Source organism: Elaeis guineensis, chromosome 1 (genome assembly GCF_000442705.2).
Source record: "Elaeis guineensis isolate ETL-2024a chromosome 1, EG11, whole genome shotgun sequence".
In the NCBI taxonomy this organism is placed as follows: domain Eukaryota; kingdom Viridiplantae; phylum Streptophyta; class Magnoliopsida; order Arecales; family Arecaceae; genus Elaeis; species Elaeis guineensis.
Window position 1 is genome coordinate 95531553 of NC_025993.2, and position 27248 is coordinate 95558800.

Consider the following 27248-nt stretch of genomic DNA (forward strand, 5'->3'; position numbering starts at 1 on the left):
GAAAATTTAAATCCATAGAGGAGAGTAGAGATTGAGTTATATATAGATTGAGCCATTCCCATTTCATCCTAGAATCAGAATCCGAATAGAACTCCTCCCAATCAAACGGTTGGAATGGGAGTCACCCATGCCAATTCCAAACCCCCACTCCCTCCGACTAAACACCTCCTTAATTTCTGTCATGCATGAATTCAAGGAGAGACAACAAAAATGACCCAAAGTGAAGCACCCACTTTCATACTTCCCATTCATAGAATATAAATTTCCACATCCAGGTGGTGAGCTTCAATCTATAAAGACTTTTACATGAGGATAATAAAATACAGAGAACCAGCTATGTTTTAGAAACTGAACCTGTTGACCCTTTTAAAAGGTTCCAACAATTCTGATCAGGATGATGCTTCCGTCTGACCCAGCATCAGGCTTAGTACATCGATGATTAGATTACTAAGCTCCCAATGTCATGGATCACTTGAATAATTCCAATACTATGCTCTAGAAAAAGTTATCAAACATTAACAAGTTCTAAGATGGTAACTTACTATTGAAGCTATTCCTGGATCTGTTCCATCATCTTGCTATTACCTGAGCAATTTTTGCTCAACTTCTAAGATGATGACTTACTCTTGAAGCTATTCCTGGATCTGTTCCATCATTTTGCTATTATTTAGATAAACTTGAAAGGAAGCATTTGCAATGATGTCCATTTTCTGCAGAACACACTGATTTTTCATGAAGACTCCTGGATCAGCTAGCTCTGATCTGCTCTGACCTAGCCATTACTTCAGCCAGACTATTCATGAATCAACAACAGCTTGCATGCTAGCAAAGATTAAAAGATGCTGCTTATCATATAAGATTCTTGCAATCAAATGATATCCCTAATCAAGCTCTAGGGACCAGAGCTTATCTAGAATCACGAGCTTCAAAAATGCACAGAAAGTGCTGAAAATGTGATGCTCAACACAGAATACCAATGGGGCTTAAAATTGAAGCTGAACCCGATGCCACTTAATTATGTGTCTCCATGTGCAAATCTATCTCTACCGATCCCAGCGACAGGCAAAAATATGGTGATGCGGTTCGATGCTTTCAAAAGTACTGGATATCACGTCTACCCAGCCCATCAAGGTTCTCATTTAGGGATTCCTGACATCCTGCACAAGTGTTCCATAAGCAAATGAATATATTATTTTCATATAGTACATTTGCTAATATAATCAATTAACATTCAAGAAGATAGCATACAACGTTGACTGATATGAAACTGTAGAAACCTATAGCCTACATTAATTCTTCATTACTGGGGCTCCTTAACAGTTTGTAAACAGTTTCTGTAGCAGCACACATAGCATTCTTCACTCTATTTTTCATTTTGACCTGCTATCAAGTATATTGCCTATATGAAAATGTGAGGCGTAACAGCTATTGCCCAAATTTCGTATTGAAGGATTTGATTCTGCACTCATAACCTAACAACATTTACAGATCATGCAGCAAAAGCATTCAACTTTGTAATACAACCTAAATATGCATATGACAAGTGGCTGGCAGTCTACATGATGTCAATTTCATCTAATTAATGATTGTATAGGAAAAAACTATATTTGAATGATCAGATCATTCATAAGCAAGAGCTGAAGTCTCACTAATGCATCCAGAGATGAATGCCCATATGAATATCTTATGGTAATGTCAGAGATTTGGTATATTTTTTAATAGATTATTAGAACCAAATGGTCCCGCCAGGCACAAGGCACTTCCTAGTTATAAAAGGTTACCACCAATCAGCCCCCTGCCCCTCCTTTTCCTCCATAATCACAATAAATAAATAAATAAATAAGCCATCTGAAGAAGGCAGGAAAAATCTTTTGATGCCAAAGCATGGCAATAGACTATCAAATAGATGAACTAAAACAAATCTCTACGGTGGCACTATGGACAACCTGGACACCGAGCTTCATTCCTAAGGACATGCATCCTGCCATCAATTAGCTAGCAGCAGGAACTGTTGTGGACCTGTTGGAAGGAATGGGATGCCGGAATTTTTTGAATAAATCGGCATCATATATTACAGTTCTAAAGTTTACCCTCAATTTGATGATTGACAGGACTATTCAGGGTACATCAACAAGAAGTTTTATGTTTCCCTAGACTTTGGTGTAAGATTCGCTTGCTAGCAACTTAGTTCATGCCCCCTAGGCACGTTGTTTCTCCCTCCAACTTCTGTTTGATCTTGCAAATTTTCTTTCCTTCTTTTCCATAAAGCAGGAGGCTTTGCCTCCCTAATATCAAAAAAAAAACAAAAAAGAGAATAGTAATAAATATTTAGCAGAAAAGATAGATCCCTTCATATCACAATTCTTACAAATCATGGCAAAATAAGACTTTCATATTCTTCTTCAGATTGTTTTCTATAAATAACCATTACCTATAATATTACACATAATACAACCTCCAAAAATCATAAGGGTAAAGATCTAATCAAAAAAGGTTTTGGTTTGTTTCTTCTTCATCCCATTATACATACATTTAGAAAACATCACCAACAATAAAGAAATTAGATTTAAAACTAGCAGATAACCCGTGCGACATGTGAATAAGATTTTTTTTTTTTTAATTTGTTTTCAAAATGTTTTGGAAATATGATATAGCAGTGTAATAAATTATACTTAAAATATTATGTAGGTTTGTCAAAACCATTGTGGCACGATTACAACACTAATAGTAGCTGTTACTTGAAGCCATGGAGTAAATTACATATATGCAGGCTTGAATATAGATTATACTAAATTTCAAGGCCAAATATGCATAGACTAGCTTGAATTTGAGTTAAAACTAAATTATAAACATATAATTGTTACACATGATATTAAATATATTTTCAAAACAAACTAAAAAAAAAAATTATTTTATATATTTTCTTCTATTATATATAAGTATGATATTAAATTAAACAAATTATGAACAGTAGATATGTTTATTTCAATTAGTATATAAATTCCTTTCTAAGTGTTATAATATTTATATAACAAATTAAAAACCAGGATTTCATAGCCTGCAATTGTTTGTTTACATTTTCAGTGTCAACTCTCTTTTCCCATTGATTCAGTTAATACATGGCTGTCGTCTTATTGATGATGATATGGAATGTGAGAAGGATTTAAATCTCATCTTGAATATTACTGTCCATGCGACAAGTTGTTAAAAACTATTATTCCACATCCTATAATTAATGAATACATGACTTTAATGAATACAATGATTTAATCAATACATGGCTTTCACCTTATGAATGACACTGTAGAATGTGAGAAGGATTTAATTAATACATTGATTTGATTACTACATGCTTTTTATACCTTATTAATGATAGTGTCCACATGGCGAGTGGAGAGCTTCTAAGCAAGCAGAGCCTCCATTTTAGTGTGCATATATATGTATATATTAGGTGAAGTACTGGTATTAAGCCAATCAGGATTATATTTGGCCCTCATCATTAAATGTATGAAAAATTAATAAAGATTGAATTAACATTGTTTGCATTCTAGCATCGTCATATTTTAAATTATATATGGTTTACCACATAACTGCTCTAACAAGACCTAATATGTACTAGCAATGAAAACCCTAAGACAATGTCCTGTACATTATCATTTTTTTACTGCAATGAAAAATTTAACTGAAACATCATATTATACTTCAACACTAAGAAGCTGCATACCTCAACATGATTACCATTAGCTTAAAGCCTGGTAGCCCATTACGCCTTGTAAACCATCATCCCCTGTTCCATTCCTTCCCACTAAAGAAGGCATCCATGGAAACAATTTACCAAGACCCTTACTTAGTGCACTGGGTGTCAATCGTTTGTCATTAATTCCATACTTAGCTCTTTCAATTGCCTCCATTATATCTTCTCGGGTCACAGTCTCACCACCTGCACATCAAGAAAGCTAAAGATTTGCCATCTACAAAGTTTGTGAATATTTTAATATATCAAAAAAATTAATGAGATGGCACTAAAAGCAAGCAAGATGAAGAAGGTCATGGACAATCACCGTCACAACAAATCTATTACATGAATGAGCAGACATGACATATGCACCACACATGTCAGCAAAGATTACAAAATTCAGGTCACCCATGATGGACAGGCTTAGAGAAGTTTCTGTGTACCATTTAGCATGCAGACCCACTCATGTAGCAAAGTTACAGCACTATCATTTTCAGCAATATGATTCATTTTTTGAATCTCCATCTCCTTGTGTGTTTCCATATCCATGAAATGGCATAGTTTTCCTTATCCACATAAATTTATAACACTTCTACCAATGGGTTTCCCTCTCAACTCCCTTAATATCCCCTCAAATTTCCACCTTTCTCATATTACACAGAGATGACATAGCTGAGGTAGGTGATAGCTATTAATATAAAGCAGAAGGATGACCAGATCAGCACATCCATCACCATAGTTGCTTCTTACAGTCACGAGCAACCCCCCTTCCATGTGATCATATCCCTCAACTCATTCTAATATCATCCAAATATGATGTTGAATTTTGGGGTACAGTTGGCCAACAAGAAGAAAAGGTAACCAAAGAAACCAGTTTTTCATTTTAAGAATAAAAACTGATGAGAAACAATTAGAACTAAACAAAAAGGTATTAGGAGTACAGCATGGCTTCATCTTAATATACAAGAGAAAATATATTTGACAACAACGAAAAGGGCTTCAAGTATGACCACCTAATTCTTCAAACAATCCAATTCAAATTTGCGCTTAGAAGTGTTAGAAGAAAAAGACTTCTAGAGGCACAATATAAGGAATATTTTAAGACCATAACCATCTCATATTACCACTTCCAAGACATCCTAAAGTCAGTTTAACTCTTCTTTGGTGGCCTCTCCCACACTGGTTGTGCAGTCTTTAAATTCCTTTTGGTCATAATAATATGTAGTTTCTAACTAATACAGATTGTGGACCTGTGGTTTATCATGCCAACTGCTTCAATTTAATGAATCTTGTTCGCAAATGACCCAACTACTCCTATGCCCATGCTCCTAGTTAGTGTGGCTGTAAGTGATCTATTGGACTTGGATATGGACCTTACATTCAGCTTTGATCGCCTTCCTAACAATCAGGAATTGGAATAAATAATGTCAATCTACTCAGGACCTAGATTCAGTCCAAATACAATCTGACTATGCATATCTTGTAGGTGACTTCCCATTTAGTGACCCCACCAGGATGATTCAAATCAGTTTGATCCAGTAATATATTAGGGTTCAGATAATGCTTAACCCAATCGAACCCACCAAACTTCCCCAACCTCAAGTCACTCTTCCTTTCTCTCATCCCATGAAACCCACCAAAACTTCTCCCTCTCCCCCATTTGACCCCTCTTAACCCTAAAAATTCCCACCACCATGTCCGACAACTAGGAACCCAACAATGGATGAAGCTCTTCATATGAACTAAATAAATAAACAAAAATAAAGAATTTGCTAGATCCATCAATTTGGGTTCATGATACACTTATAATGTGAAGTTTATAACCATTATGAACAAGGAAAGCCAACCCAAATTTCATCAATATCTCATTCTTGGTGCTCCCCTGTGATTTTTTCTCCTTGTCTTTCATAAAGATATTTTGTTGCACATACACCATCTATCAAGCAAAAGACCAAAACACAGGCAAACAAGATCGCACAAGGAGGATAAAGGTATAACAGCATACCAATATTAGAAAGAATGAAAGCAAGTTATAGTTTTCCACAGAACTTCCAGCAATATATCCACAGGATAGTGTCAAAAAAATGATCTGGAAAAATAATCATACGATAACCCAAATGGCACTCAATATATTTGATGATTTTAAAAGAGCACATGACTCACCTCTTCTGGCAGCTAGCAGAGCAGCCTCATTTACAATGTTGGCTAGATCAGCACCAACAAAACCTGGGGTGAGAGATGCAATAAGGTTGCAAATAACCTGGGATTCCTCCTCCAGAGGTATTTCCCTTAGATGGACAGAAAGAATCTTTTTCCGCCCATCCAGATCTGGTTCTCCAACAAGAACTTTCCTTGAGAACCGACCAGGTCGGCAGAGAGCTGGGTCTAATGCTTCTGGCCTATTTGTTGCTGCAATGACAATCACTTTGGTGTCTGACTCAAATCCATCCATTTCTGTCAGCAACTGGAAAGATACATAAACCAAGTCATGTTTACAGAACTAATTGTCAAAGAAGTAAAAGAATAGGTTTGGAAGTTTAAAAGGGATGCCTGGTTCAAAGTTTGATCTCGCTCATCATTGAAACTTTTGCCACGCTTCCCTCCCACTGCATCCAGCTCATCAATAAATACTATAGATGGTGCACATTTTTTTGCCACATTAAAAAGGTCTCTGATGCGTGCTGCTCCTCTTCCAACAAACAATTCTACAAACTCGCTAGCAGAAACAGAGAAGAATGGAACTCCTGCTTCTCCAGCTACTGCACGAGCTAGTAATGTTTTCCCAGTTCCTGGAGGACCCACAAGCAGCACACCTCTAGGTAATTTTGCTCCAAGCTTGTTATAGTTTATTGATCCTTGTAAGCAACAAACAACCTATGAAACAATATTATTTGATCAGAAGGTGACGACAGGAATAAGGAACGTGAAAAATAGGTTAAAATAGGTTACTATAAAAGAAGCATAGTTAACATTTCTTCCATCTCCTATCTGAAGAATCAAATAAACTTATTTAAAACAATAATCACTTAGATTAAAAATTACAGATCTTGTACTGTAATTAATTATCAAGATTACACTGTATTCCTATAGAAAGATCCATACAAGTATCATACTCACCAAAACACAATACATATAATGAAAAAATTGTTAGATTAAATGGCACTTGAAAGGTTAATAGGTTGTTCATAGGAGTTCCACTAAGAAATGGGATGGGAATTAATGCTTGAAGGAGGTAAACACAGCACTGAAAAAGGCTTTTTTCCCTGGTTGGCAGAAACATACTTTTAAGGTGATTAAAGCTATATAAAGAAGAAAAATTGTAACTTGCAGGGAGGATGGTTTTTACCAATTGTCTATTCCTTCTAAGCATGAGAAAAGACACCATCCATCATTCTAATGTTCTATCATAGAACACGAGGCCTCAGCAAACCTATTCAACCTGTCATGAAGGCCAATCATTTCCATCGCAGGGCAACCTCTTAAAGCTAACTTCATTGCACAAGAATCATGTATGACTAACAATTTCATAAATTTTGATCTTGGAAAGTTGGGAAAATGCAGGTCTAAACATGTTAGAAACATAAATACAAGTCAAGGGAAGAGGACTAACCAATTAGGACGTAGGATTAGGGACGGACAGGGTTTGTACTTGGACCTGGGTCTCAGCATCATGTGCCAGATCCTGACATATGCTCAAGATTTGGTGCCAGACCCAGAGTAAGAATCAATTTAAACTATAAAAAATATTTATAAGCAAGACCATGACTGACCCAACTTACATGGGTCCAGGCCCAGCCTAGCTCATTCGCTGCACCTTGCTTGCCTGCCTAGCTTCACCTTTCAAATGGTAAAGCCCCTTGACTTGCCATATTAGAGTTAAAATTAAAGATCTATGAAGACCAATGCCAGATCAAGAAAAGACACTATGGTTCAAGGTTAAAGTCAATGATAGATTTCAATCAGAAGATGGTGTTGACCTTCAAACATTATCAATGAATAAAGCACCCCATGGTGCCAAGGAAATCGTTATGGCAGCTTGCAAACAAGGTGAAGAGCTACTAAAAGGGATTATTGTTACTTGAACAGAGTCAAACCTTGTCAAGATTGAAAAGAGTTAGTTTAAGGTGCAGTACATTGTCACAATATCTACAGATGGCATTCCATAGATGCACACATAGAGCTACAAGTTATGATATGCCTATACTTCCTCTTGTATGTTGGCTATCTGTAGCAATGTTTATATGAGAAAAAACTAGCTTTGAATACCAAAAGATATTTCCTTAATCTGAACAATACTAAACAAATATTTTGATTGTTGATGAGAATGCCTTATCATGTACATTACACTATCTGTTGAACGTCAATGCTAACATTAGCATAAAAGTCTGATATAATATCAAACAGAAAGTTGCAAAAGGAAAAGAAACTTACAAGAGATTGGATGATTTGAGTGAAAACATAAGGAATCAAATTTGCTCAAATTATACGTATCACTTCAGGCTGATGTGGCTAAATGGTTTCTGTGATCTTTCACAACCATTATCAGCCAGTATCACATCATATTGTATCATTCTACCACCATATAATGGTATAGCTCATGAAGATCTATAGAAGCAATTTATTCCAGTCCTGGTGTCTACTGCTTATACTGTATCAGTATATTGTGGCATAATGGATATTGTGCCCTGGAGTGCACCAATAGAGTCATGTTTAATTCCATATACCGGTACTAAATAACTTTCAATGTCAGAGTTTTGACCTCTAACAGTAAGTTTAAATAGAAGTTATCTTTTTAGGGATGTTGATGATCCAAGCCAAAAGTCTTCTCTAGCATAAGCCTTATCTGAATCTGAATTCAGTAATGACCTTTCCAAAATTAGGATTATGGAAATGCAAGCTTATGAACTGCGAGGGGAGAGATTTAATAGTATCCAACAAGCAGGCATTAGCTTTGGGCATTGGGAGTTAGAAATTTATGCAACTGTGATGACTATGATAGTGATCTCTCAACATGTGCAAAATAAGTTTAGAGGTGAAGGGTTGGTAAAGTTTTTGTTTCTTTTCCTTTTCTTGTGTTTTAGGGGTTGCATAATTGTTGAGTAAAGCAAGGAGAAATATAGCAATAGGATATCTTTCAGCCACCCAATGTGTTAACTAGAGCCTGATCTTCAAAGTAGCCTAAAAAGGAATATATCTTGCATGAGTTTCCCACCTTTCTCATCATCAAGAAAAGAAAAGGAAAGAAAGAAAAAAGAATCAACGGAATTTCGCAAGCAGATGGCAGAACATTCTATCAATTTCTTCATAATCAGTTATAAGTTTTTGTGAGAGGTGCAGGTTTCAAATTTGGGAAAGTGCAAGATAGCTCAAGTCATGATGAGATTGGTAGAAGAAATTACATTGTCTTGGTGGAAATTCAGCTAGTTCAAGCTTAAGCAGCAACATTAAACTTCCTGACTGTAGCGCATAATGCAGAGTTGGGTACTATATACATTCATACTTTTTCCATCAATCTATGTTGGTGATCTCCACTATTTAATATTCAACAGATACATGAACAGGTAGGGTGTATATAATTATTAAGTAATGCATGAATTTTGTGGTTTAGCTATGGCATTATTGTATATGCAGGATGGAGCATGGAAAAGGTGGGGAATAAGCATATAACAATTTCTATCAAGTTCTTTATATAAAGCATGCTAGCATCCATCAAACAAAAAGCTCAAACTCAAGCTCCATATATAATCATAGAAACAAAAAGTTAATTAACACAATATGTTCCGCTGAACAGAGAAACAAATAAAACTTGCCTCCATAAGCTCATCCTTAGCTGCATCAACACCCTCCACATCATCAAAACTAACCGTCTGGTTACTAGGACGACGCTTCTTCGCAGGGCTATGGGCAGCTGAAAGCTGCCGATAAAGCAACCACATGAGAGGAGTCAATGGTATCCATAGAGAAATCACTGTGATCAAAATGTTCCTCAGTGACATAAGAACAGACTGAGGAGCAGAGCTGTACATGGTTCCTTTCTCTCTCATCAAGCCAAGAAGATAGTTCTCATCATGGTCAATCTTTCTCGTAGAGAACTGCCACTTTGGAGTAAAACTAGCTCTCCTCCCACCACCACTTACAATGCTCTCTGATGATCTCGCTGTACTCCCATATGCAACATCAATAGACAATGATGCATCCACTATTGAATTTGAGCTCTCACAGCTATCACTACGCATGTTAAAGTAAATTCTGCGAGAACCCTCCTCGAAAAGAACAGTCGACACATGCCCGCTCTGAAGATTTGATATCAATTCAGAGTATGGAACAACCTTTGAGGCAGGCACTGCTGTGTACTTCAAGAATAAGAAGCACACTGCTAGCGCAAAAGAAACCACTGCCGACAATGTAACCCTCTTCGAATTCCTGCGCAACATGGTCGCAGCATCCCCTATCAACTCCCTGATTGGAATTCTCTTCAACCTATATGAAAGCAACCGCAGTCTCGGGCGCAATCTCAGAGAAAACCGCCTCCTTGAATTCTGCTTCCCTGTCATTCCCAAATAGGTATAGCTCTCTTTGTTGTTTCCATCAACCTTCGCAACAACTGGCTTAGCAAACAGCATCCCAGTTCTGGATTTCTTACGAAAACCCAGTAAAAAATCCAATTGAGAACAACAACAAGAAAGCGAATAGGAAGAAGAAAGATCCCTATGCTTCATCCCCAGAGGCAAAAGCTTGCCAACTCGCACTCTAAATCTGGAACCATGACCACACAAGAGTATTGGCGGATCTTTTAAAGAACAACTATGAGGATGCATAACTCCATTGATAGCAATCAACGAGATTGGAGCCATATATAACCCTTGAGAACCAAAATAATCACCTAATCTGAATCGCAAGAGCCTTTAGGAACGAAATCCTCCGGTTTCTTATCACTTCTCGAACGATGGCGAAGAAATCTTGGGAGAAGGACGGGTATGTACCTTTGCTTTCGATGGAGAATCAGGAACAGGTCTTCACTCCTTCATCTCCGCTTCTGGGATTAAGGAGGGAGCCACGAGAGAGGCTCGTTTTTTTTATCCTGTCACCGAGACTTATCCAATGCGAGAATCACGCTGATTTGTCTGGCGAGAGAGGGAGGGCGAACGACGCATCGTTTTCACCGACGGAAGACCTAATATTTGTTTCGGAAGAGACATTGAAGAGGCGAAATTCTTTGTGCAACATGCTCATGCAGTATAGAAAATCTGGTGTGGAGCTAATCACATCGTCCGATTGGTTCATATTAGCGTTCTCATGACGTGGTGAATGTAACTTTACATAAATTCAAATATTTAAAATATATATATATATATATATATATATATTGAGATAATTTAATCGATTTTGATTCTGACTTTAGATCGATTTCATAAATACAATATGCCGACTTACAATTAATTAACCAACCAACGGTCGGATATTCTCAACAATCAACGGATAACCACGACAACTCAGTTAATATCGATCGATGACCATATATATATATATATATATATATATATATATATATATATATATAATTTAATCGATTTTGATTCTGACTTTAGATCGATTTCATAAATACAATATGCCGACTTACAATTAATTAACCAACCAACAGTCGGATATTCTCAACAATCAACGGACAACCACGACAACTCAGTTAATATCCGATCGATGACCATCGGTATATCAGAGTTACTGACCGTGTTCATTCGGATCTTCACGACTACCGATATATAGTCGGCTTATCTTTCCACGATCACACAAGGTCGGAATGTGCAAAACCTACATATCTAACCGTTATAAATGGTTATCAACTACGTGTCACGATCATTAATAGGCATAGATAGCCCATTAACCCTATGATTATAGCTTAATAATTGGGGTAATTGCCCTTTAGTGCCATAAAAAGTGGAACCACGTGCTCGACGGTTACATCTGAATCACCTATAAAAGGAAGGTAAATGAACAGCATTGGTAAGACACTTTTGGACTGAGACTCTGCTATTCAAAATTCTTATCTGTTGTTCACCACTCTCCACTGACTTAAGCATCAGAGGATTCCCGCCGGACACAATTCTGATCAGTGAGGACTTCTTTTGCAGGTGCTCTTCTCCGACGATGAACGCAACAGGAGATTGGCCGCAATAGATTGGCGTACTAGAAAGGGGACAGATACAAGCAACCATGTCAAAAATCGGAGCCTAACTTTCAACAAGATCAGTGAGGCATTCTTTCCATCGGAAAGATATCCCTCCCCCACCTCCATTGGCAGAGCTCAGCTCTTTGCGTCCTGTGGTTACCACAGACACATAAATTGTTGCATTAATACAGCAAATGAAGGTATTAACGGAGGCGATCCAAAGCCTCCAGCAGCAGCTGTTAGCAGAGGAGCTGGTAGCTCAGTCAGTGCCATCTAAGTATAGCCACCATCCACCACGGCATTCACCTTCCTCATCTCCAGAGCAGCGACCGTCTCGACACTCTCATCGAGATGAGCAACCGCATTCTCGGCACTCCCATTGTGCCGCCCACTCTTCGCAGCATTCTCCTTCTCCTTCCCATGTACATGAGATCAAGAAAGGAAAAAGGCCGTGTACACCTTCTGCTTCTCCATCCTTAAATTCTTCAGGAGGTTCTATCCCCAGATTGTCCTGACAACGGCGGCTCGATGACTACGAATGCAAGTTCAAAGAGATCGATCACCAGCTTGCCCAACTTCAGGTAGAAGGGCAGAAATCTTCTAGTGACTATGATTTTCATACTGCCCAACTTCTTTCTCAGTACATCCTGGATGAACCGACTCTATCTTGGTTCAAGATGCCGTAGATGGAGCCATACGACAGCTTCACTGACCCAATCGACCATTTGGAGAGCTATAAGGCTCTCATGATGATTTAGGGGGCAACCGACGTCCTTCTATGCATCGGCTTCCCAGTGACTATTCAGAAAACTGCTCGAGCTTGGTATTCTGGGCTTCAGTCGAAAAGCATTAACTCTTTCGAGCAGCTTGAGCATTCTTTCGTGGCCTATTTCAGTACTAGTCAAAAGGTGCTACAGACATCAGACAGTCTCTTCTCCATTAAGCAAGGCAAGACAGAGACATTAAGAGACTTTGTGGCTCATTTCAATATGGTCACACTTGAGGTCAGGGACCTAATGAAGATATGGTCATATCGACTATGAAAAGGGGTCTGAGGAGATCCAGATTTATCTATTCTCTGGACAAAACTCTCCTCTGAATCTATACAGAACTTTTAGAGTGCACATACAAGTATATCCGCGCAGATAAGGGCACTTCTTATCGATGTCAAACAGACGGAAAAGGCTAGAAAAAGAAACAGAAAAAAAGTGAAGCTCCGACTGAATCAAGTAGGCCAACCACCAATAAACGAGTTTCACCTCGATGATGGAGTCCGAAGCCAAATAGCTATGGCAGATATGACTCCTATACTTCTCTTTCTGCTCTCCATGCATAGATCTTGATGGAGATCGAAGGAGAGGAGTATCTTCGACACCTCCCACCAATGAAGGCGCCATCGAAGAGCCGTGATACGAAGAAGTACTGTCGGTTTCATCATGATCACGGACACGATATCGAATAGTGCATCCAACTCAGAAATAAAATAGAGGCCTTGATTCGACGAGGCTACCTCGAGAAGTTTCGACAAGATCATCCGACTAAACCTCCCACCGACCAACAGCCTCAGCCACAAAGCTAAGGAAACAATCAACAATCGACCAATGGCGAAAGTCATTAATATGATTTCTGGGCGACAGAAAGATTGGGGGGCAACTTTCGAAAAACAGTCGGCGAAAAAATGACAACTTGATAATATAATTTTTTTTTCGAAAGATGATGTCTGGAGAATACAAATTGTTGGATGTATGCCCTAGAAGCTAATCTTGACTGATACATTTCATATTTCTAGAACATAGTTTTGTACTTTATGGGCATTTATATTACCGTTTATGTTTATGTGTCCATAAATCATCCAAAAGATTAATAAGATGATGACACATATTCTCCAAGAGTTGAAAATTTGAGACATGTGTCATTGATGATTAATTTTTAAATTACTCCTGGTCATAGGATCATCATGGGGATGATGATTGATCCGGATAAATCAGTGCACGGATCGCTTCCTTCGGACAGATGGGTCTCGAGTCTGCAGTATAGAGATATTAAAGTAAGAGTGCAGGTGGTTGTTAAAGAACAACTAGCACTAAGCGTGATCAATATGAGAAGTCACATGGATGTCTGCTCACTCGTTAGTGACTTTCTCGATGCTATAATTGTATGACTGATCTTTTGACCTGAGATGGTATTACTACTCGCAGTGAGGCTACTGAAATTTGACTGACACATTAATATGGATCTCAATGAGCCCTTGTAGTAGATGTTGGTGATAGTTGATCCACTGTAGGAGAAGGGTGCGCATCAAGATGGGATCTATCAACCCTAGCAGAAAAAAGTAATCTTATGGGATTTAATAGGTTGAGTCTTTTAGTCTATGACCATAGCAGTGTGATCGATGAAAAAAAATTTTCATAGAATCACATATGGACTCGCACTGATTGAATCTATCATATGATCGATGATAAGGTTTGACAATTCATCCATTACCTGCCATCTGGTCGGGACTCACGATAGAGAGATTGTATCATATGTTAACTGCACTTAAAAGTTCATCATCTTTTATTCTGTTGGGTTGTCATTATATACTGCTAGGTGTCACTGATGGATTGTGAGACCCACGAACATCATCTTGATGATCGATAATCCTTGATGGACAGAGTTGGAATGGTTCCAATCCATTGAAAAAAGTTTCAGTGTTATTGTGATAGAGATTAGAATATATCTCACTACCAGACAAAATAGAACATATAGAGTCACACACAAAAGAGACTTTTAACTGATCAGATGGTTAAATTATGATTATGAATCGTAATAGGGTTTGATTATTAATTTGATTGATGATTGATATAATGCAAAAGTTGCATTATATAACTCGCTAAAGAGTTAGTAAGTTAAAAGAGGATTAATTAGCAATTGTATTGCTAAGTAGCTTAATTTGATTGAGCTATGAGACTTGTATCAAGTCTAATTAAATTAGATTTAATTTGACTTGACATGGGTTTGATTGGATCAAACCTAATTGGGTTATAAGATAACCTAAATTGCATTAGAGAATGATTTCTATTTGAATTAGGATTTGGATTTAACTCAATTTTTAATTAGATTAGGATGTATGAGTTCCTATTTAGACTCAAAATTTTTATTTTCATGGGTGCATTAAATCCTAATTGAATTAGGATTAAATTGAGTTTGACTCAAGCATCAAGGGAGAGTCCAAAAGGACTAGGATTCCTTCTCTAATTAGGTGACATATAATCTAAATAGTTTAGGCTCTAAATTAGATTTGATTTTTTATCTATTTGGGTCTAATCTGGTCCTAATATGATTAGGATTGATTGAAATTTTATTGGGTTTAAAACAACCACCTAAAGGAGAGTCTCATGAGATTAAAATACCTTCTATCCATACGCCAACATACCAGCCCACACCCAACCAGTTTTAACACTATCCCTTCTCCTCCTTTTTGCGTGTAAGAAAGATGAGATAGGATCAGGTTTGATGCCCAACAAAGAGGCCTTTGTATGCATGAAAAACATGGGAGAAAAGTGGGATGGCGTAGAGAAGGAAGGCATAAGGTATGATATGGCTTTCATCCTTTCTTTCTTACACAACCAAATGTTGGTTGTTTGGACATCTCCTCTCTCCCTTTTGTCCATATTTGGATATGGATGTCTCTTCTCTTCTTTGTCCAAAAGTTGGATAAAATTTATACATCTTGTAGAGATTTGATATATAGATTTAAGAAAAAAAAGAGAAGAAAAGATTCTTCTCATGATCTCTAGCGTAGAGATTAAGATTCCCCTATCTCTTCTTCTTTTTTAAGAGTGTCTTGAGAGAGAAAAAAAATTTTAACCATCAAGATACGATCTCTACAAGGAAGCTAGCATCTTGATGAGATCAAAAGACTTCTGATCAGATCAGAGTCTTATGTGGATATTCGTAGAGGTCGGATGCTTGTGCGGCTATAAGAGACCTTCGAAAGATATTCATGATCATCAGTTCATGGTGAAAATTAATCCATGCTAAGGTATATTTTTAATTTATTTTTTTTATTTGATTTTTATATCTAAATCTTATCTCACATATGATGATACTATTTATAGTTTAAAGATTTGATCTTATGCATGCTTAGATTAAATTAGATTTAATCTGAAAAATTTAAATTTTACTGTATACTTATTTTAAAAAATTTTGCATGCATGAAACTATAAAACTCTAACAGTGGTATCAGAGCCATATTATATGCATGAGATTAAGATTTAGATTTAAAATCTGTAGAGAAAAATTTTAGATCTGAAAGGTTTTGATGTCGTTCTGACATAAGGTTGTCCTGACATAATTTGTTATGTTGTATGATTGTTCTAGAATTGTGTTAAAATTTTTAATTAAATTAGACTTTTAGATTTAATTTTTCTAGCATATATGTGATATATATTTTGTTATTTAGATCTAAAAAGAGTTTTGAGATTTATTTTGATTCATATATATAATATATGAAAGTATGTTTAGGACTGAAATTTGTTTCTATAATCTGAACTTATTTATGTATATGATATATATTTGTATGTATGATCTAAAATTATTTCAAGATTAAAATTTACTCTTCATGCAAAAGATTTAGATCTGAAAATTTTGATTTAAGATCCAAAATTAGTATTTATGCATGAGGGATTGGTCATGGGTAGATCAAATTAGATCATGTAATTAGATTATATCAAAAGATTTTTGATTTGATCATGTTGGGTCCAAATAGATTTAGTTGTTGATCAAATCGAGTCAAGTATTGATTAAAATAAGATCAATAGAGTTTAAGATCATACAATTATTGTTGATCGAACTGATTGACGCCCATATGTAGAATCGATTAACCTAAGGACCTAATTCGGTTCTATGGCTCAAATCTGATTCACCTAAGCTAACCTATTCGGATCAATTATCAAATTGGTATCTAAGGTAAGTAATTGAAAGATGGTTATTTAATTAATTTTGTTCACTTACCTGAATAATTTATTGGTGTCTAAGGAAAGTAATGGGGGAACCCCCACTAATCTCCCTTACCTAGCCAATTTGAAAAGATTAAGTCTTAAATATGGTTGCTTAGTGGTTTGATTTAGCTCATACCAATTACATCAGTCATGTGATGACTGATTAGATGAGACATAAATCTAAATCTCTTCATAAATATTAAGTCGAAGGTCTTCCATCGTTATAGATGTGCGGGCATGCTACCGACGTTGATTATTCTCGGCTGATCACAGTGGTTCAGTTGCATCGAGAACATGCAACCACTCTATTAACAAAGAATTATTTCGGAGTAAAGATGGGGTTGGATCCAATAACTATTAGGTGAGAGACCTAATGACGGCTTTGCACCTACTTATGAACGGTGGGTCTGACTTAACTAAGGAGTGCAGGCAATAACTGTTAGGTGAGCCCACATGATTTAAAAATTAAGTGACTGCAACATGCTTAGAAAAGTATTTAGGTAAAGAGTTGTCCATGCATCGATGTTTATTCATGTTATCAATAACTATTAGGTAAGGTGTACAGCATCGGTGGGACCACAGCACCCACTAAAAATCCAATTATCGTGTTAGGATTTTTATTTCTCCATCCGGAGAGTGTGGGAGATCTGATAAAATAGTGAGAATCTTTTTTTGTATTTAAAAATTTTTAAAGTAAATTATAAAAATAAGTATAAATATTCAATTAGAATCTTTACTCTCTGTTGTTCATTATGTCAGCTTTCAATCCTCTAGCTTGAATCTTAGATATCAACCGATTAATCAAAATCGATTATATAGATTGACTCATATATCTAAGAATTATTTTTAATTTTAAAAAATTAAGTAATATTCTCTACCAGATTATTTTGATGTTAACAATCCGTCCAATCCATAGTCAACAAGCTATACTTGATGAATGGATGGATAATGACAATAAAGATAGGTGCTATATGTTGAAGTCCATGTTAGATGAACTCCAACGCATGCATGAGCACATATTTACTGTCAATGATATATTGATTCATCTACAAGTATTGTGAGGTGATCAGAGTCGCACAGCGCATCTGATGCATGATGGGCGGTTAGTCTATGATCGTTATTTGATAATGATAGGAGCTTGAAAGGCTCAACATGACCATGCACAAGGTATTGCTTATGGATTTGATCCTGCGATCCCTAATTAGTTTATATGGGTAGTTTATTATGAACTATCATATGAAACATCATCATGGTACTTTATCTGAATTGATCACAATGTTTATAACAAAGGAACCTTGAACGAGCTCAGAGGTAAATACCTGAAGAGCCTAAAGAAATAATGACACGCCTAGAGTAGGCATGTCAAAATTGCTCAATGCTATCCTTATAATTTTCTCTTCTCCCAGTTGAGCTATAGACTCTAGTGTAGAGTCGATGGAAAGATAGAGGGCTGAGGAAGTAACCCTTAAATTGGCTATAGGGCAACAGTTGCTGCTATCGTCATAGGTATCTATCCTTTGTGATTATCGTTTGGATTTAGTTCTTAGAGACAATCCCTATCATTTGCATGGTGATGCATCTGTGAACTTAATTGAGTAAGTAGTGAATGCTATTGGATCTGAGAGATCTAGAATTGAGATAAATCTTAAAGTATATGTGAAACCTATGGCTAAGTCATATTGGAGAAGAAATGATTAACAAACTGAAGAATTATAGACTTTTGGGCTCATTGACTACCGAGTCATATCTAGTTTGTGCATCATCTCTTTAAAAAAATATGATTAAGCTACTCTTGTGGAACAAGAGAAAAAAGACCACTGAGATACTTATCCTTATACACATTTTATGTGTGTAGCCTATATGATGTGCTAACCAAGGAGTTATCTCTACTTTGTTATCTTTACTGATGATCAATCATGGTATGGATAAGTATATGAGATATAAATCTGAAATTATTGAAAGATTCAAAGAATTCAGATGTAAGTAGGGAAGCAAATCGAAAAATTTTTATAGGTACTTTGATCGGATTGAGGATGCATTACCATTGAAAGAAATTTCTTGGTTATCTCATAAAATGGTATAGTTTCATATTGGACCGCTCTTAGTACATCTTAGCTCAACGAGATAAGAAGAGTCATGAGACTATATGAGATATGATCCGATCTATAATGAACTTCACTGATTTATTTATGTTTCTTTAAGGATATGCTTTATTTCTATGAAATTGGGTTCACTTTAAACCTGTTCCTACCACACCGTATGAGATATGACATGGTGAGAATTGAATCTTAATTATTTTAAAATTCAAGGATATCCAACTTGTGTCTAGGACAGTAGGTAGATATGTTAGAGGATAGATCTATAAAGCTCATCCTAAAAGAGTTTGGGATATTACTTTCTGAAAGGATTATAATGTGATTGTAACCCAATATGCTATCTTCTTGAAAAATTATTTAATCAAGATAATACAGTGGGAGGAAAGTTAAGCTCGAAGAGAGTGTCTCTAAAGAGCAATGAGCCAAAGGACCAAAAGAATCTATTCATGATGAGCCAGTAGACATATATTCTTTCTCTACCTCGTATACATAGTAGGATCTCCAATCCTCTCGAAAGATACTTGGGTATGCTTAACAGAGGATATAGAGAGTCGTTTCTCATGAGAGATAGGAAACATAGAGATGATCCCACAACCTACAACGAGGCGATGTAAGATATCGACTCCAAAAAAGGGATGTGAAATGGCTTTTCTGAGTAGAGATCTTTTGAAGATTTCTATGTGGAATAGCCTATGGATTTCACTTCTTGTGATAGGAGATCACAAAGTTGACAATACTCTTGAAGTTGGAATATTCATTTCGATGATATGATCAAATTGTTTGATCAAAAAAGAAGAATTATGTATTTCAAAAGGGTCAGTGGGAGTATCCAATATTGATATTGGTTAAAATATGGTTGAATATAGATTTCTCTATAAAAGATATAAAGCGAGCATCCTAAAGATCTATAGAGATAGCTGCAATTAGATGCTTGTATTTTCACAGATAAAGTATAGAGATTGGATGCTGAAAGGGTTCAACATAGAAATCTCAGAGAGAGGTCAGCTACCCTCTCAGATATAGATATGTGCCATGTACTGTACTTGAACTGATATAGATAATACTATGAATGTCACAAGTAGATATCAGTTGTATCCAGGCTATAAGTGTTGGATTGCTGTGAAAAATCCTTAAGTGATTAAGAAGAACTATGGATTTGTTCTCAATTTAGAAAAGGATCAAAGCTAAGAAAGGAAGGATACACCAATTCAGATTATATGTCTGATATTAATGATACAATGTCTACATCATGGGATGTGTTCCTGTATCGATATCTTGAAAGGATTCCAAATAATCGATCGATGAAAGCTAAGTACACTGTAGATGTGTAGGATACATTTTGATTTTAACGTTAGTTGCAGAATTAGATGTTATGCCATCAGATGCCATGACACTATACTGCAAAGATAATGGCACCATAGCCCTTGCTAAGGAGCTTAGGTCTTACCAGATATCCAAGCACATAGAGCAGCAGAACATGCGACTACCTCAAGCAGAAATATATAGAGGTGCAGAGAGCAAACTCCATATGTGATGTGGATGATCCATTGGTAAGTCACTTAGCTAGCCAAAGACTAAAGTCTGTCTTGTAAAGATGAGGCTTGATATATGGCAAATTGGCTTTAGTGTAAGTAGGAGATTGTTGAATGTATGCCCTAGAAGCCAATCTTGACTGACACATTTAATATTTCTAGGACATAGTTTTGTACTTTATGGGTATTTATATTACCATTCATGTTTATGTATCTATGAATCATCTAAGAGATTAATAAGATGATGACACATATTCTCAAAGAGTTGAGAATTTGAGACATATGTCATTGATGGTTAATTCTTCAATTGCTCTTGGTTATAGGATCATCATGGGGATGGTGATTGATCCGAAAGATCAGTGCACGAATCACTTCCTTCGGACAGATGGATCTTGAGTCTGCAGTGTAGAAATACTAGAGCGAAAGTGCAGGTGGTTGTTAGAGAACAACTAGCACTGAGCATGACCAACACGAGAAGTCACATAGATATCTTCTCACTCGTTAGTAACTTTCTCGATGTTGCAGTTGTATGACTGGTCCTTTGATCTGAGATGGTATTATTGCTCGCAGTGAGGCTGCTGGAGTTTGATTAACACATTAACATGGATCTCAATGAGCCCTTGTTGTAAATGTTGGTGACAATTGATCCACTGTAGGAGTAGGATGCGCATCAAGATGGGATCTATCGATCCTAGCAGAAGGAAGTAGTCTTATGGAATTTAAGAGGCTGAGTCTTTAAGTCTATGACCATAGTAGTATGATTGATGGAAAAGAGTTTTCATAGAATCACATATGGACTCGAGCTGATTGAATCTATCATATGACCAATGATGAGATTTGACGATTCATCCATGACCTGCCATTTAGTTGAGACTCACGATAGAGGGATTGTATCATATGTTAAATGCACCTAGAGGTTCATCACTTTTTATTCTACTGGATTGTCACTACATACTCTAGATGTCACTGATGGATTGTGAGACCCATGAGCATCATCTTGATGATTGATGATCTTTGATGGACAGAGTTGGAACGGTTTCAATTCATTGAAAAGAGTTTCAATGATATTGTGATAGTGATCATAATATATCTCACTATCAGACAGAATAGAACCTATGGAGTCGCACACAAAAGAGGCTTTTAACTGATTAGATGGTTGAATTACGATTATAAATCATAACAGGATTTGATTATCAATTTGATTAATGATTGATCCAATGCAAAAGTTGTATTATGTAACTCGTTAAAGAGTTAGTGAGTTAAAAGAGGATTAATTAGCAATTGGATTGCTAAGTAGCTCAATTTGATTAAACTATGGAATTTGTATCAAGTCTAATTAAATTGAATTTAATTTGACTTGACATGAGTTTGATTTGATCAAACCTGATTAGGTTATAAGATAACCTAAATTGTATTAGAGAATGATTTCTATTTGAATTAGGATTTGGATTTGACTCAATTCCTAATTAGACTAGGATGTATGAGTTTCTATTTGAACTAAAAATTCTCATTTCCATAGATGCACTAAAATCTTAATTGGATTAGGATTAAATTGAGTTTAACTCAAGCACCAAGGGAGAGTCCAAAAGGACTAGGACTTTTTCTTCAATTAGGTGACATCTAATCTAAATAGTTTGGGCTCCAAATCAGATTTAGTTTTTTATCTATTTGGATCTAATCTGGTCCTAATATGATTAAGATTGATTGAAATTTTATTGGATTTAAAACAGCTACCTAAAGGAGAGTCCCATGAGATTAAAACACCTTCTATCCATGCGCCAACAAATCAACCCATGCCCAACCAGTTTTAACACCATCCCTTCTCCTCCTTTTTGCGTGTAAGAAAGATTAGATAGGATCAGATTTGACACCCAAAAGAGAGGCCTTTGTGTGCGTGAAAAATATGGGAGAAAAGTGAGACGGCGTGAAGAAGGGAGGCATGAGGTATAATATGGTTTTCATCCTTTCTTTCTTACACAACCAAGTGTTGGTTGTTTGGACATCTTCTCTCTCCCTTTTGTCCATGTTTGGACATAGATGTCTCCTCTCTTCTTTATCCAAAAGTTGAATAAAATTCATACATCTCTATTGTAGAGATTTGATGCATGGATTTAAGAAACAAAAGAGAAGAAATGGTTCTTCTCATGATCTCTAACATAGAGATTAAGATCCTCCTACCTCTTCTTCTTCTCTAAGAGTGTCTTGAGAGAAAAATAAATTTTCAACCATCAAAATATGATCTCTGTAAGGGAACTAGCACCCCGATGAAATCAAAAGACTTCTGATCAGATCAAAGTCTCGTGTGGATATCTGTAGAGACTGGACGCTTGTGCAGTAATATAAAATCTTCAAAAGACAACTATGATCATCAGTTCACGATGAAAATTGATCCATGCTAAGGTATATTCTTAATTTATTTTTCTCTATTTGATTTTTATATCTGAATCTTATCTCACATATGATGATCCTGTTTATGGTTTGAAGATCTGATCTTATGCATGCTTAGATTAAATTAGATTTAATCTGAAAAAATTTAAATTCTGCTGCATATTTATTTTAAAAAATTTTGTATACATGAAACCATGAAACTCCAACACAAACTTTCCATGATGATGCTGTCGTTATCTTGGCAACGATAGCGAATTATGATGTAAAAAAATTTTAGTTGATAATGGAAGCTTAATGGATATTCTTTTTTACTTGACTTTCTCCTGAATGTGACTACTGACGGATCAACTCAAAAAAATCTCAACACCGTTAGTCAGTTTCACTGGAGGTGCAGTTACTGTGGAAGGAGAAATTACTCTCCCACTAACCGCAGAAACAGATCCATAATAAAGTACTATTTTCTTGACATTCACTATTGTCCGAGTTCCATCGGGTTACAATGTCATACTTAGATGATCTGGACTTAATACCTTGAGAGCAGTAGTTTCAACATACCATTTGATGGTCCGATTTTCAACTAGAAACGGAGTCGGAGAAATGCGTGGAGATCAACAGCTTGCTTGATGCTGCTTTCTTATCTCCACACAAAATAATAAATCTAAAAACTCTTTGTCCGTCGATAAATTAGATCAAAGAAAAAATGAAGAAAGGGGTGAACCAATCTGAATAACTGATTTCCATCTCGTTGAAAGAAGAAGATCCTGAGAAAATGGTCTATATTAGATCGCAGTTGCCTGATCCGGAGCAGCAACAATTAATAAATCTATTAAGAGCAAACACCAACATTTTTACTTGATCGGCTACTGATATGCCAGGCATTCTTCTAGAGATAATAATTCATTGACTAAATATTGATCCAAAAGTTAAACCGATGAGACAAAAGAAAAGATTTTTTGCTCCTGAAAGGCAGAAAGTCATCGACGAAAAAGTCGACAAGCTCGTCACAGCTGGCTTCATCAAAGAAGCTAATTATCCTAATTGGCTCGCCAATATAGTGATAGTGAGAAAAGTCAATGAAAAATAGAGAATCTGCATCGACTATACAAATCTAAATGAAGCCTGTTCGAATGATAGTTTTTCTTTACCAAAGATTGATCAACTAGTTGATGCGACTTCAAGACACCGACTCTTAAGCTTCATGGACGTCTTTGCAGGTTACAATTAGATTCAGATGGCACCCGAAGATGAGGAGCACACAGCCTTCATAACCGACAAAGACATCTACTGTTACAAAGTAATGCCATTCGGTTTAAAAAATTTTGGAGCTACTTATCAATAGCTAGTCAACAAAATATTAAAGGCACAGATCGGATGAAATATGAAAGTCTATGTGGATGATATGCTGATGAAAAGCTTCCAAACTTCTGATCATGTTCGAGATTTGGAAGAAGCCTTCAGCATACTCTGACAACATTAGATGAAATTGAATCCGACAAAGTGTGTATTTGGGATAACTTTTGAAATTTTTTTTGGATTTCTTATGTCACAACGAGGAATTGAAGCTAATCTCGAGAAAATAAAGACTATCATCAATATGAAGCATCCAAGCTCCAAGAAAGAGATACAATAACTTAATGGAAGGATCGCCTCACTCAGTCGATTCATCTAAGGTGGGCAAAAAGATGCTTGCCTTTCTTCAAAATCTTGAGATAAGCAAAAGACTTCTCATAGTCAGACGAGGCCAATAGTCCTTCAAAGATCTAAAAAGATTTCTGGCATCTCCATCGCTACTTACAAAATCAAAGGTGGGATAAATTTTGTATCTCTATTTGGCAACTTCAACAGAGGTAGTTCGGTACTCATCCAAGAGGATGAAAATTGAATTCAACGACCTATTTACTATACCAGAAGGTGCTTCATAATGTCGAAATAAGATATTCAAAGATGGAGAAGATGGTTTATGCTCTAATTATATCATCGCAGTGACTTCGCACATACTTCCAAGTACATCCCACTGTCATCTTGATAGACCAACCATTGAAAATAATTTTGTATTGACTTGATAGTTCAGATCGAATGATAAAGTGAACAATAAAACTCAGTGAGTTTGACATCTAATATCGCCCACATCCATCGATGAAGGCACAAGTTTTAGATGACTTCGTCGCCAAATATACTATACCTGACAATAATCCTGAAGATGAATCCAATGACAAGATAAACCCAATTGAAACTCTCAAGCCCGACTCAATATCGGTATGGGTGTTACATAGTGATGGAGCATTTAATGCACAAGACAGTGGAGCCGGTCTTATCCTCACCAATTTCGAAGGGATTGTAACTGAATATGCCCTTGGATTCAATTTTAAAGCTTCAAATAACAAAACCGAGTATGAAGCTCTCCTAGCCGGCTTAAAGATTGTCAAAGAACTTAACGTTGACAACCTGAAGGTCCTTACTGACTCATAGTTGACTACCAAGCAAGTTAAGGGTGAGTTTGAAGCTCGAGACCCCGTTATGATGAAGTATCTTCAGAAGGTGTAAGATCTTATATCAATTCTAAAATATTTTGAGATCTCTCATATTCCAAAAATAGAAAATGCTCAAGCTGATGTACTTTCCTGACTTGCAACTACTTCATTCAACTCGCTGGGTCAGACAATCATTGAATGCCTCGAACAGCCAAGTATTGATAAAGTCAAAGAAGTGCTAAAGTCAATGATGAACCAAGCTGGATGGATCCGATCATCCAATACTTGATTGATGGAACTTTATCAATAGACCCTTCAGAAGCCAAAAGACTCAGATGGACAGTCTCGCAATATATTTTGATGAATGGCCAACTTTATAAAAGATCATTTTCTCTTTCATTACTGAAGTGTTTGAGACCAGTAGATGCAGACTATGCACTCTGAGAAGTTTATGAAGAGATTTGTAAAAATCACTTGGAAGGCAAATTTTTGGCTTATAAAGTCTTACTACAAAGATATTTTGACCCACCATGAAGAAAGATACAGCTGAACTTGTCTGAAGATGTGAACCATATCAGAAGTATGCAAATATATAACATCAACTGGTCAGTCAGCTGACATTAATTGTTGGACCATGGCCCTTTGCATAATAGAAAATTGACATTCTAGATCCTTTTCCTCTAGCATCTGATCAAAAAAAAATTATAGTGATTGTCATTGATTACTTCACCAAATAGATGGAAGCTAAACCTTTGGTATAAATTACTGAAAATAAGATGAAAATTTTATTTAGAAGTCGATCATTTGCAGATTTGATCTACCACAAATCATTATCACTGACAATGATCGATAATTCGATAATCAAAATTTTAAAGAGTTTTGCGTGAAATTTTATATTACGCACAAACTCACATCAGTCGGCTATCCACAATCTAACGGTAAGGTGAAAGTAACAAACCGAACAATCCTATATGATCTTAAGACTGGACTGAATGAAGCTAAAGGCCTATAAGTGGAAGAACTGTATTTGATTTTATGGGCATATCGGTCAACTCCTCATATACCAATGGGAGAATCATTGTTCAACCTAGCCTATGGAACAGAGGCGATAATTCTACTTGAGATCGGATTGCCATCAACAAGGATGGAATAGTATAATGAGCCGAATAATTCAGAATGTCAGAGGGCTGATCTGGACTTACTTTCGAAAGTCTGACAGCAAGCTCAAGTTCGAATGACAACATATCGGCAAAGAGTAGCCCAATATTATAATGCAAAGTTAAGTCGAAGATCTTCCATCCAAGAGATCCAATTCTAAGAAAGGCAGAAGTCTCAAAACCTCTAGATCAGAAAAAATTATCTTGAAATTGCAAAGGACCGTATAGAATAATCGAGATACTTCGATCAGATGCATGTCGGCTAGAAACTCTTGATGGAACAACTATTCCTCAAACTTGGAATGCCGATAATTTGAAGATGTATTATCAATAAAGTTGTTCATATGTACAATATTCAGAATGAAATATTGAATTTTAGAATCATGAAAACTTCAGCCAACTATAAAATGATAGTAGATTGATAAATGAATGGTTAATTCTTATCAAATGTATCTTGATTTTTTATTGTAAAAAATCGACATACCGACTATATTTCAGTTTTCACTATAAAAATCGACTCTAGTCGAACAACTACGTATGCCGATTTAGTTTTAACTAAGTGAAATATTATACTGATTCGACTCCGATCGAATCAAAAATACATCGATTTGATTACGGTCAGTCAAAAAATATTCGACTTACCATCGTTTATCAAATATCTAGACATACCGATTTGACTACGGTCAGTCAAAAGATATTCGACTTACCACCATCTATCC

The 27248-nt window shown here is 36.2% G+C and overlaps 1 protein-coding gene across 1 annotated transcript; it reads right to left on the reverse strand.

The window, feature by feature from the left end:
- Positions 1-211: 211 nt before the first annotated feature.
- On the reverse strand, positions 212-10871 carry LOC105031994 (probable inactive ATP-dependent zinc metalloprotease FTSHI 3, chloroplastic). Its single transcript, XM_010906312.4, has 5 exons — positions 9547-10871; positions 6287-6610; positions 5900-6200; positions 3725-3940; positions 212-1157 (listed from the first exon to the last, which is right to left on the reverse strand). Exons 1-4 carry the CDS (start codon positions 10588-10590, stop codon positions 3741-3743), a joined length of 1869 nt encoding a protein of 622 aa, XP_010904614.1. The 5' UTR covers positions 10591-10871; the 3' UTR covers positions 212-1157; positions 3725-3740.
- Positions 10872-27248: the final 16377 nt, after the last annotated feature.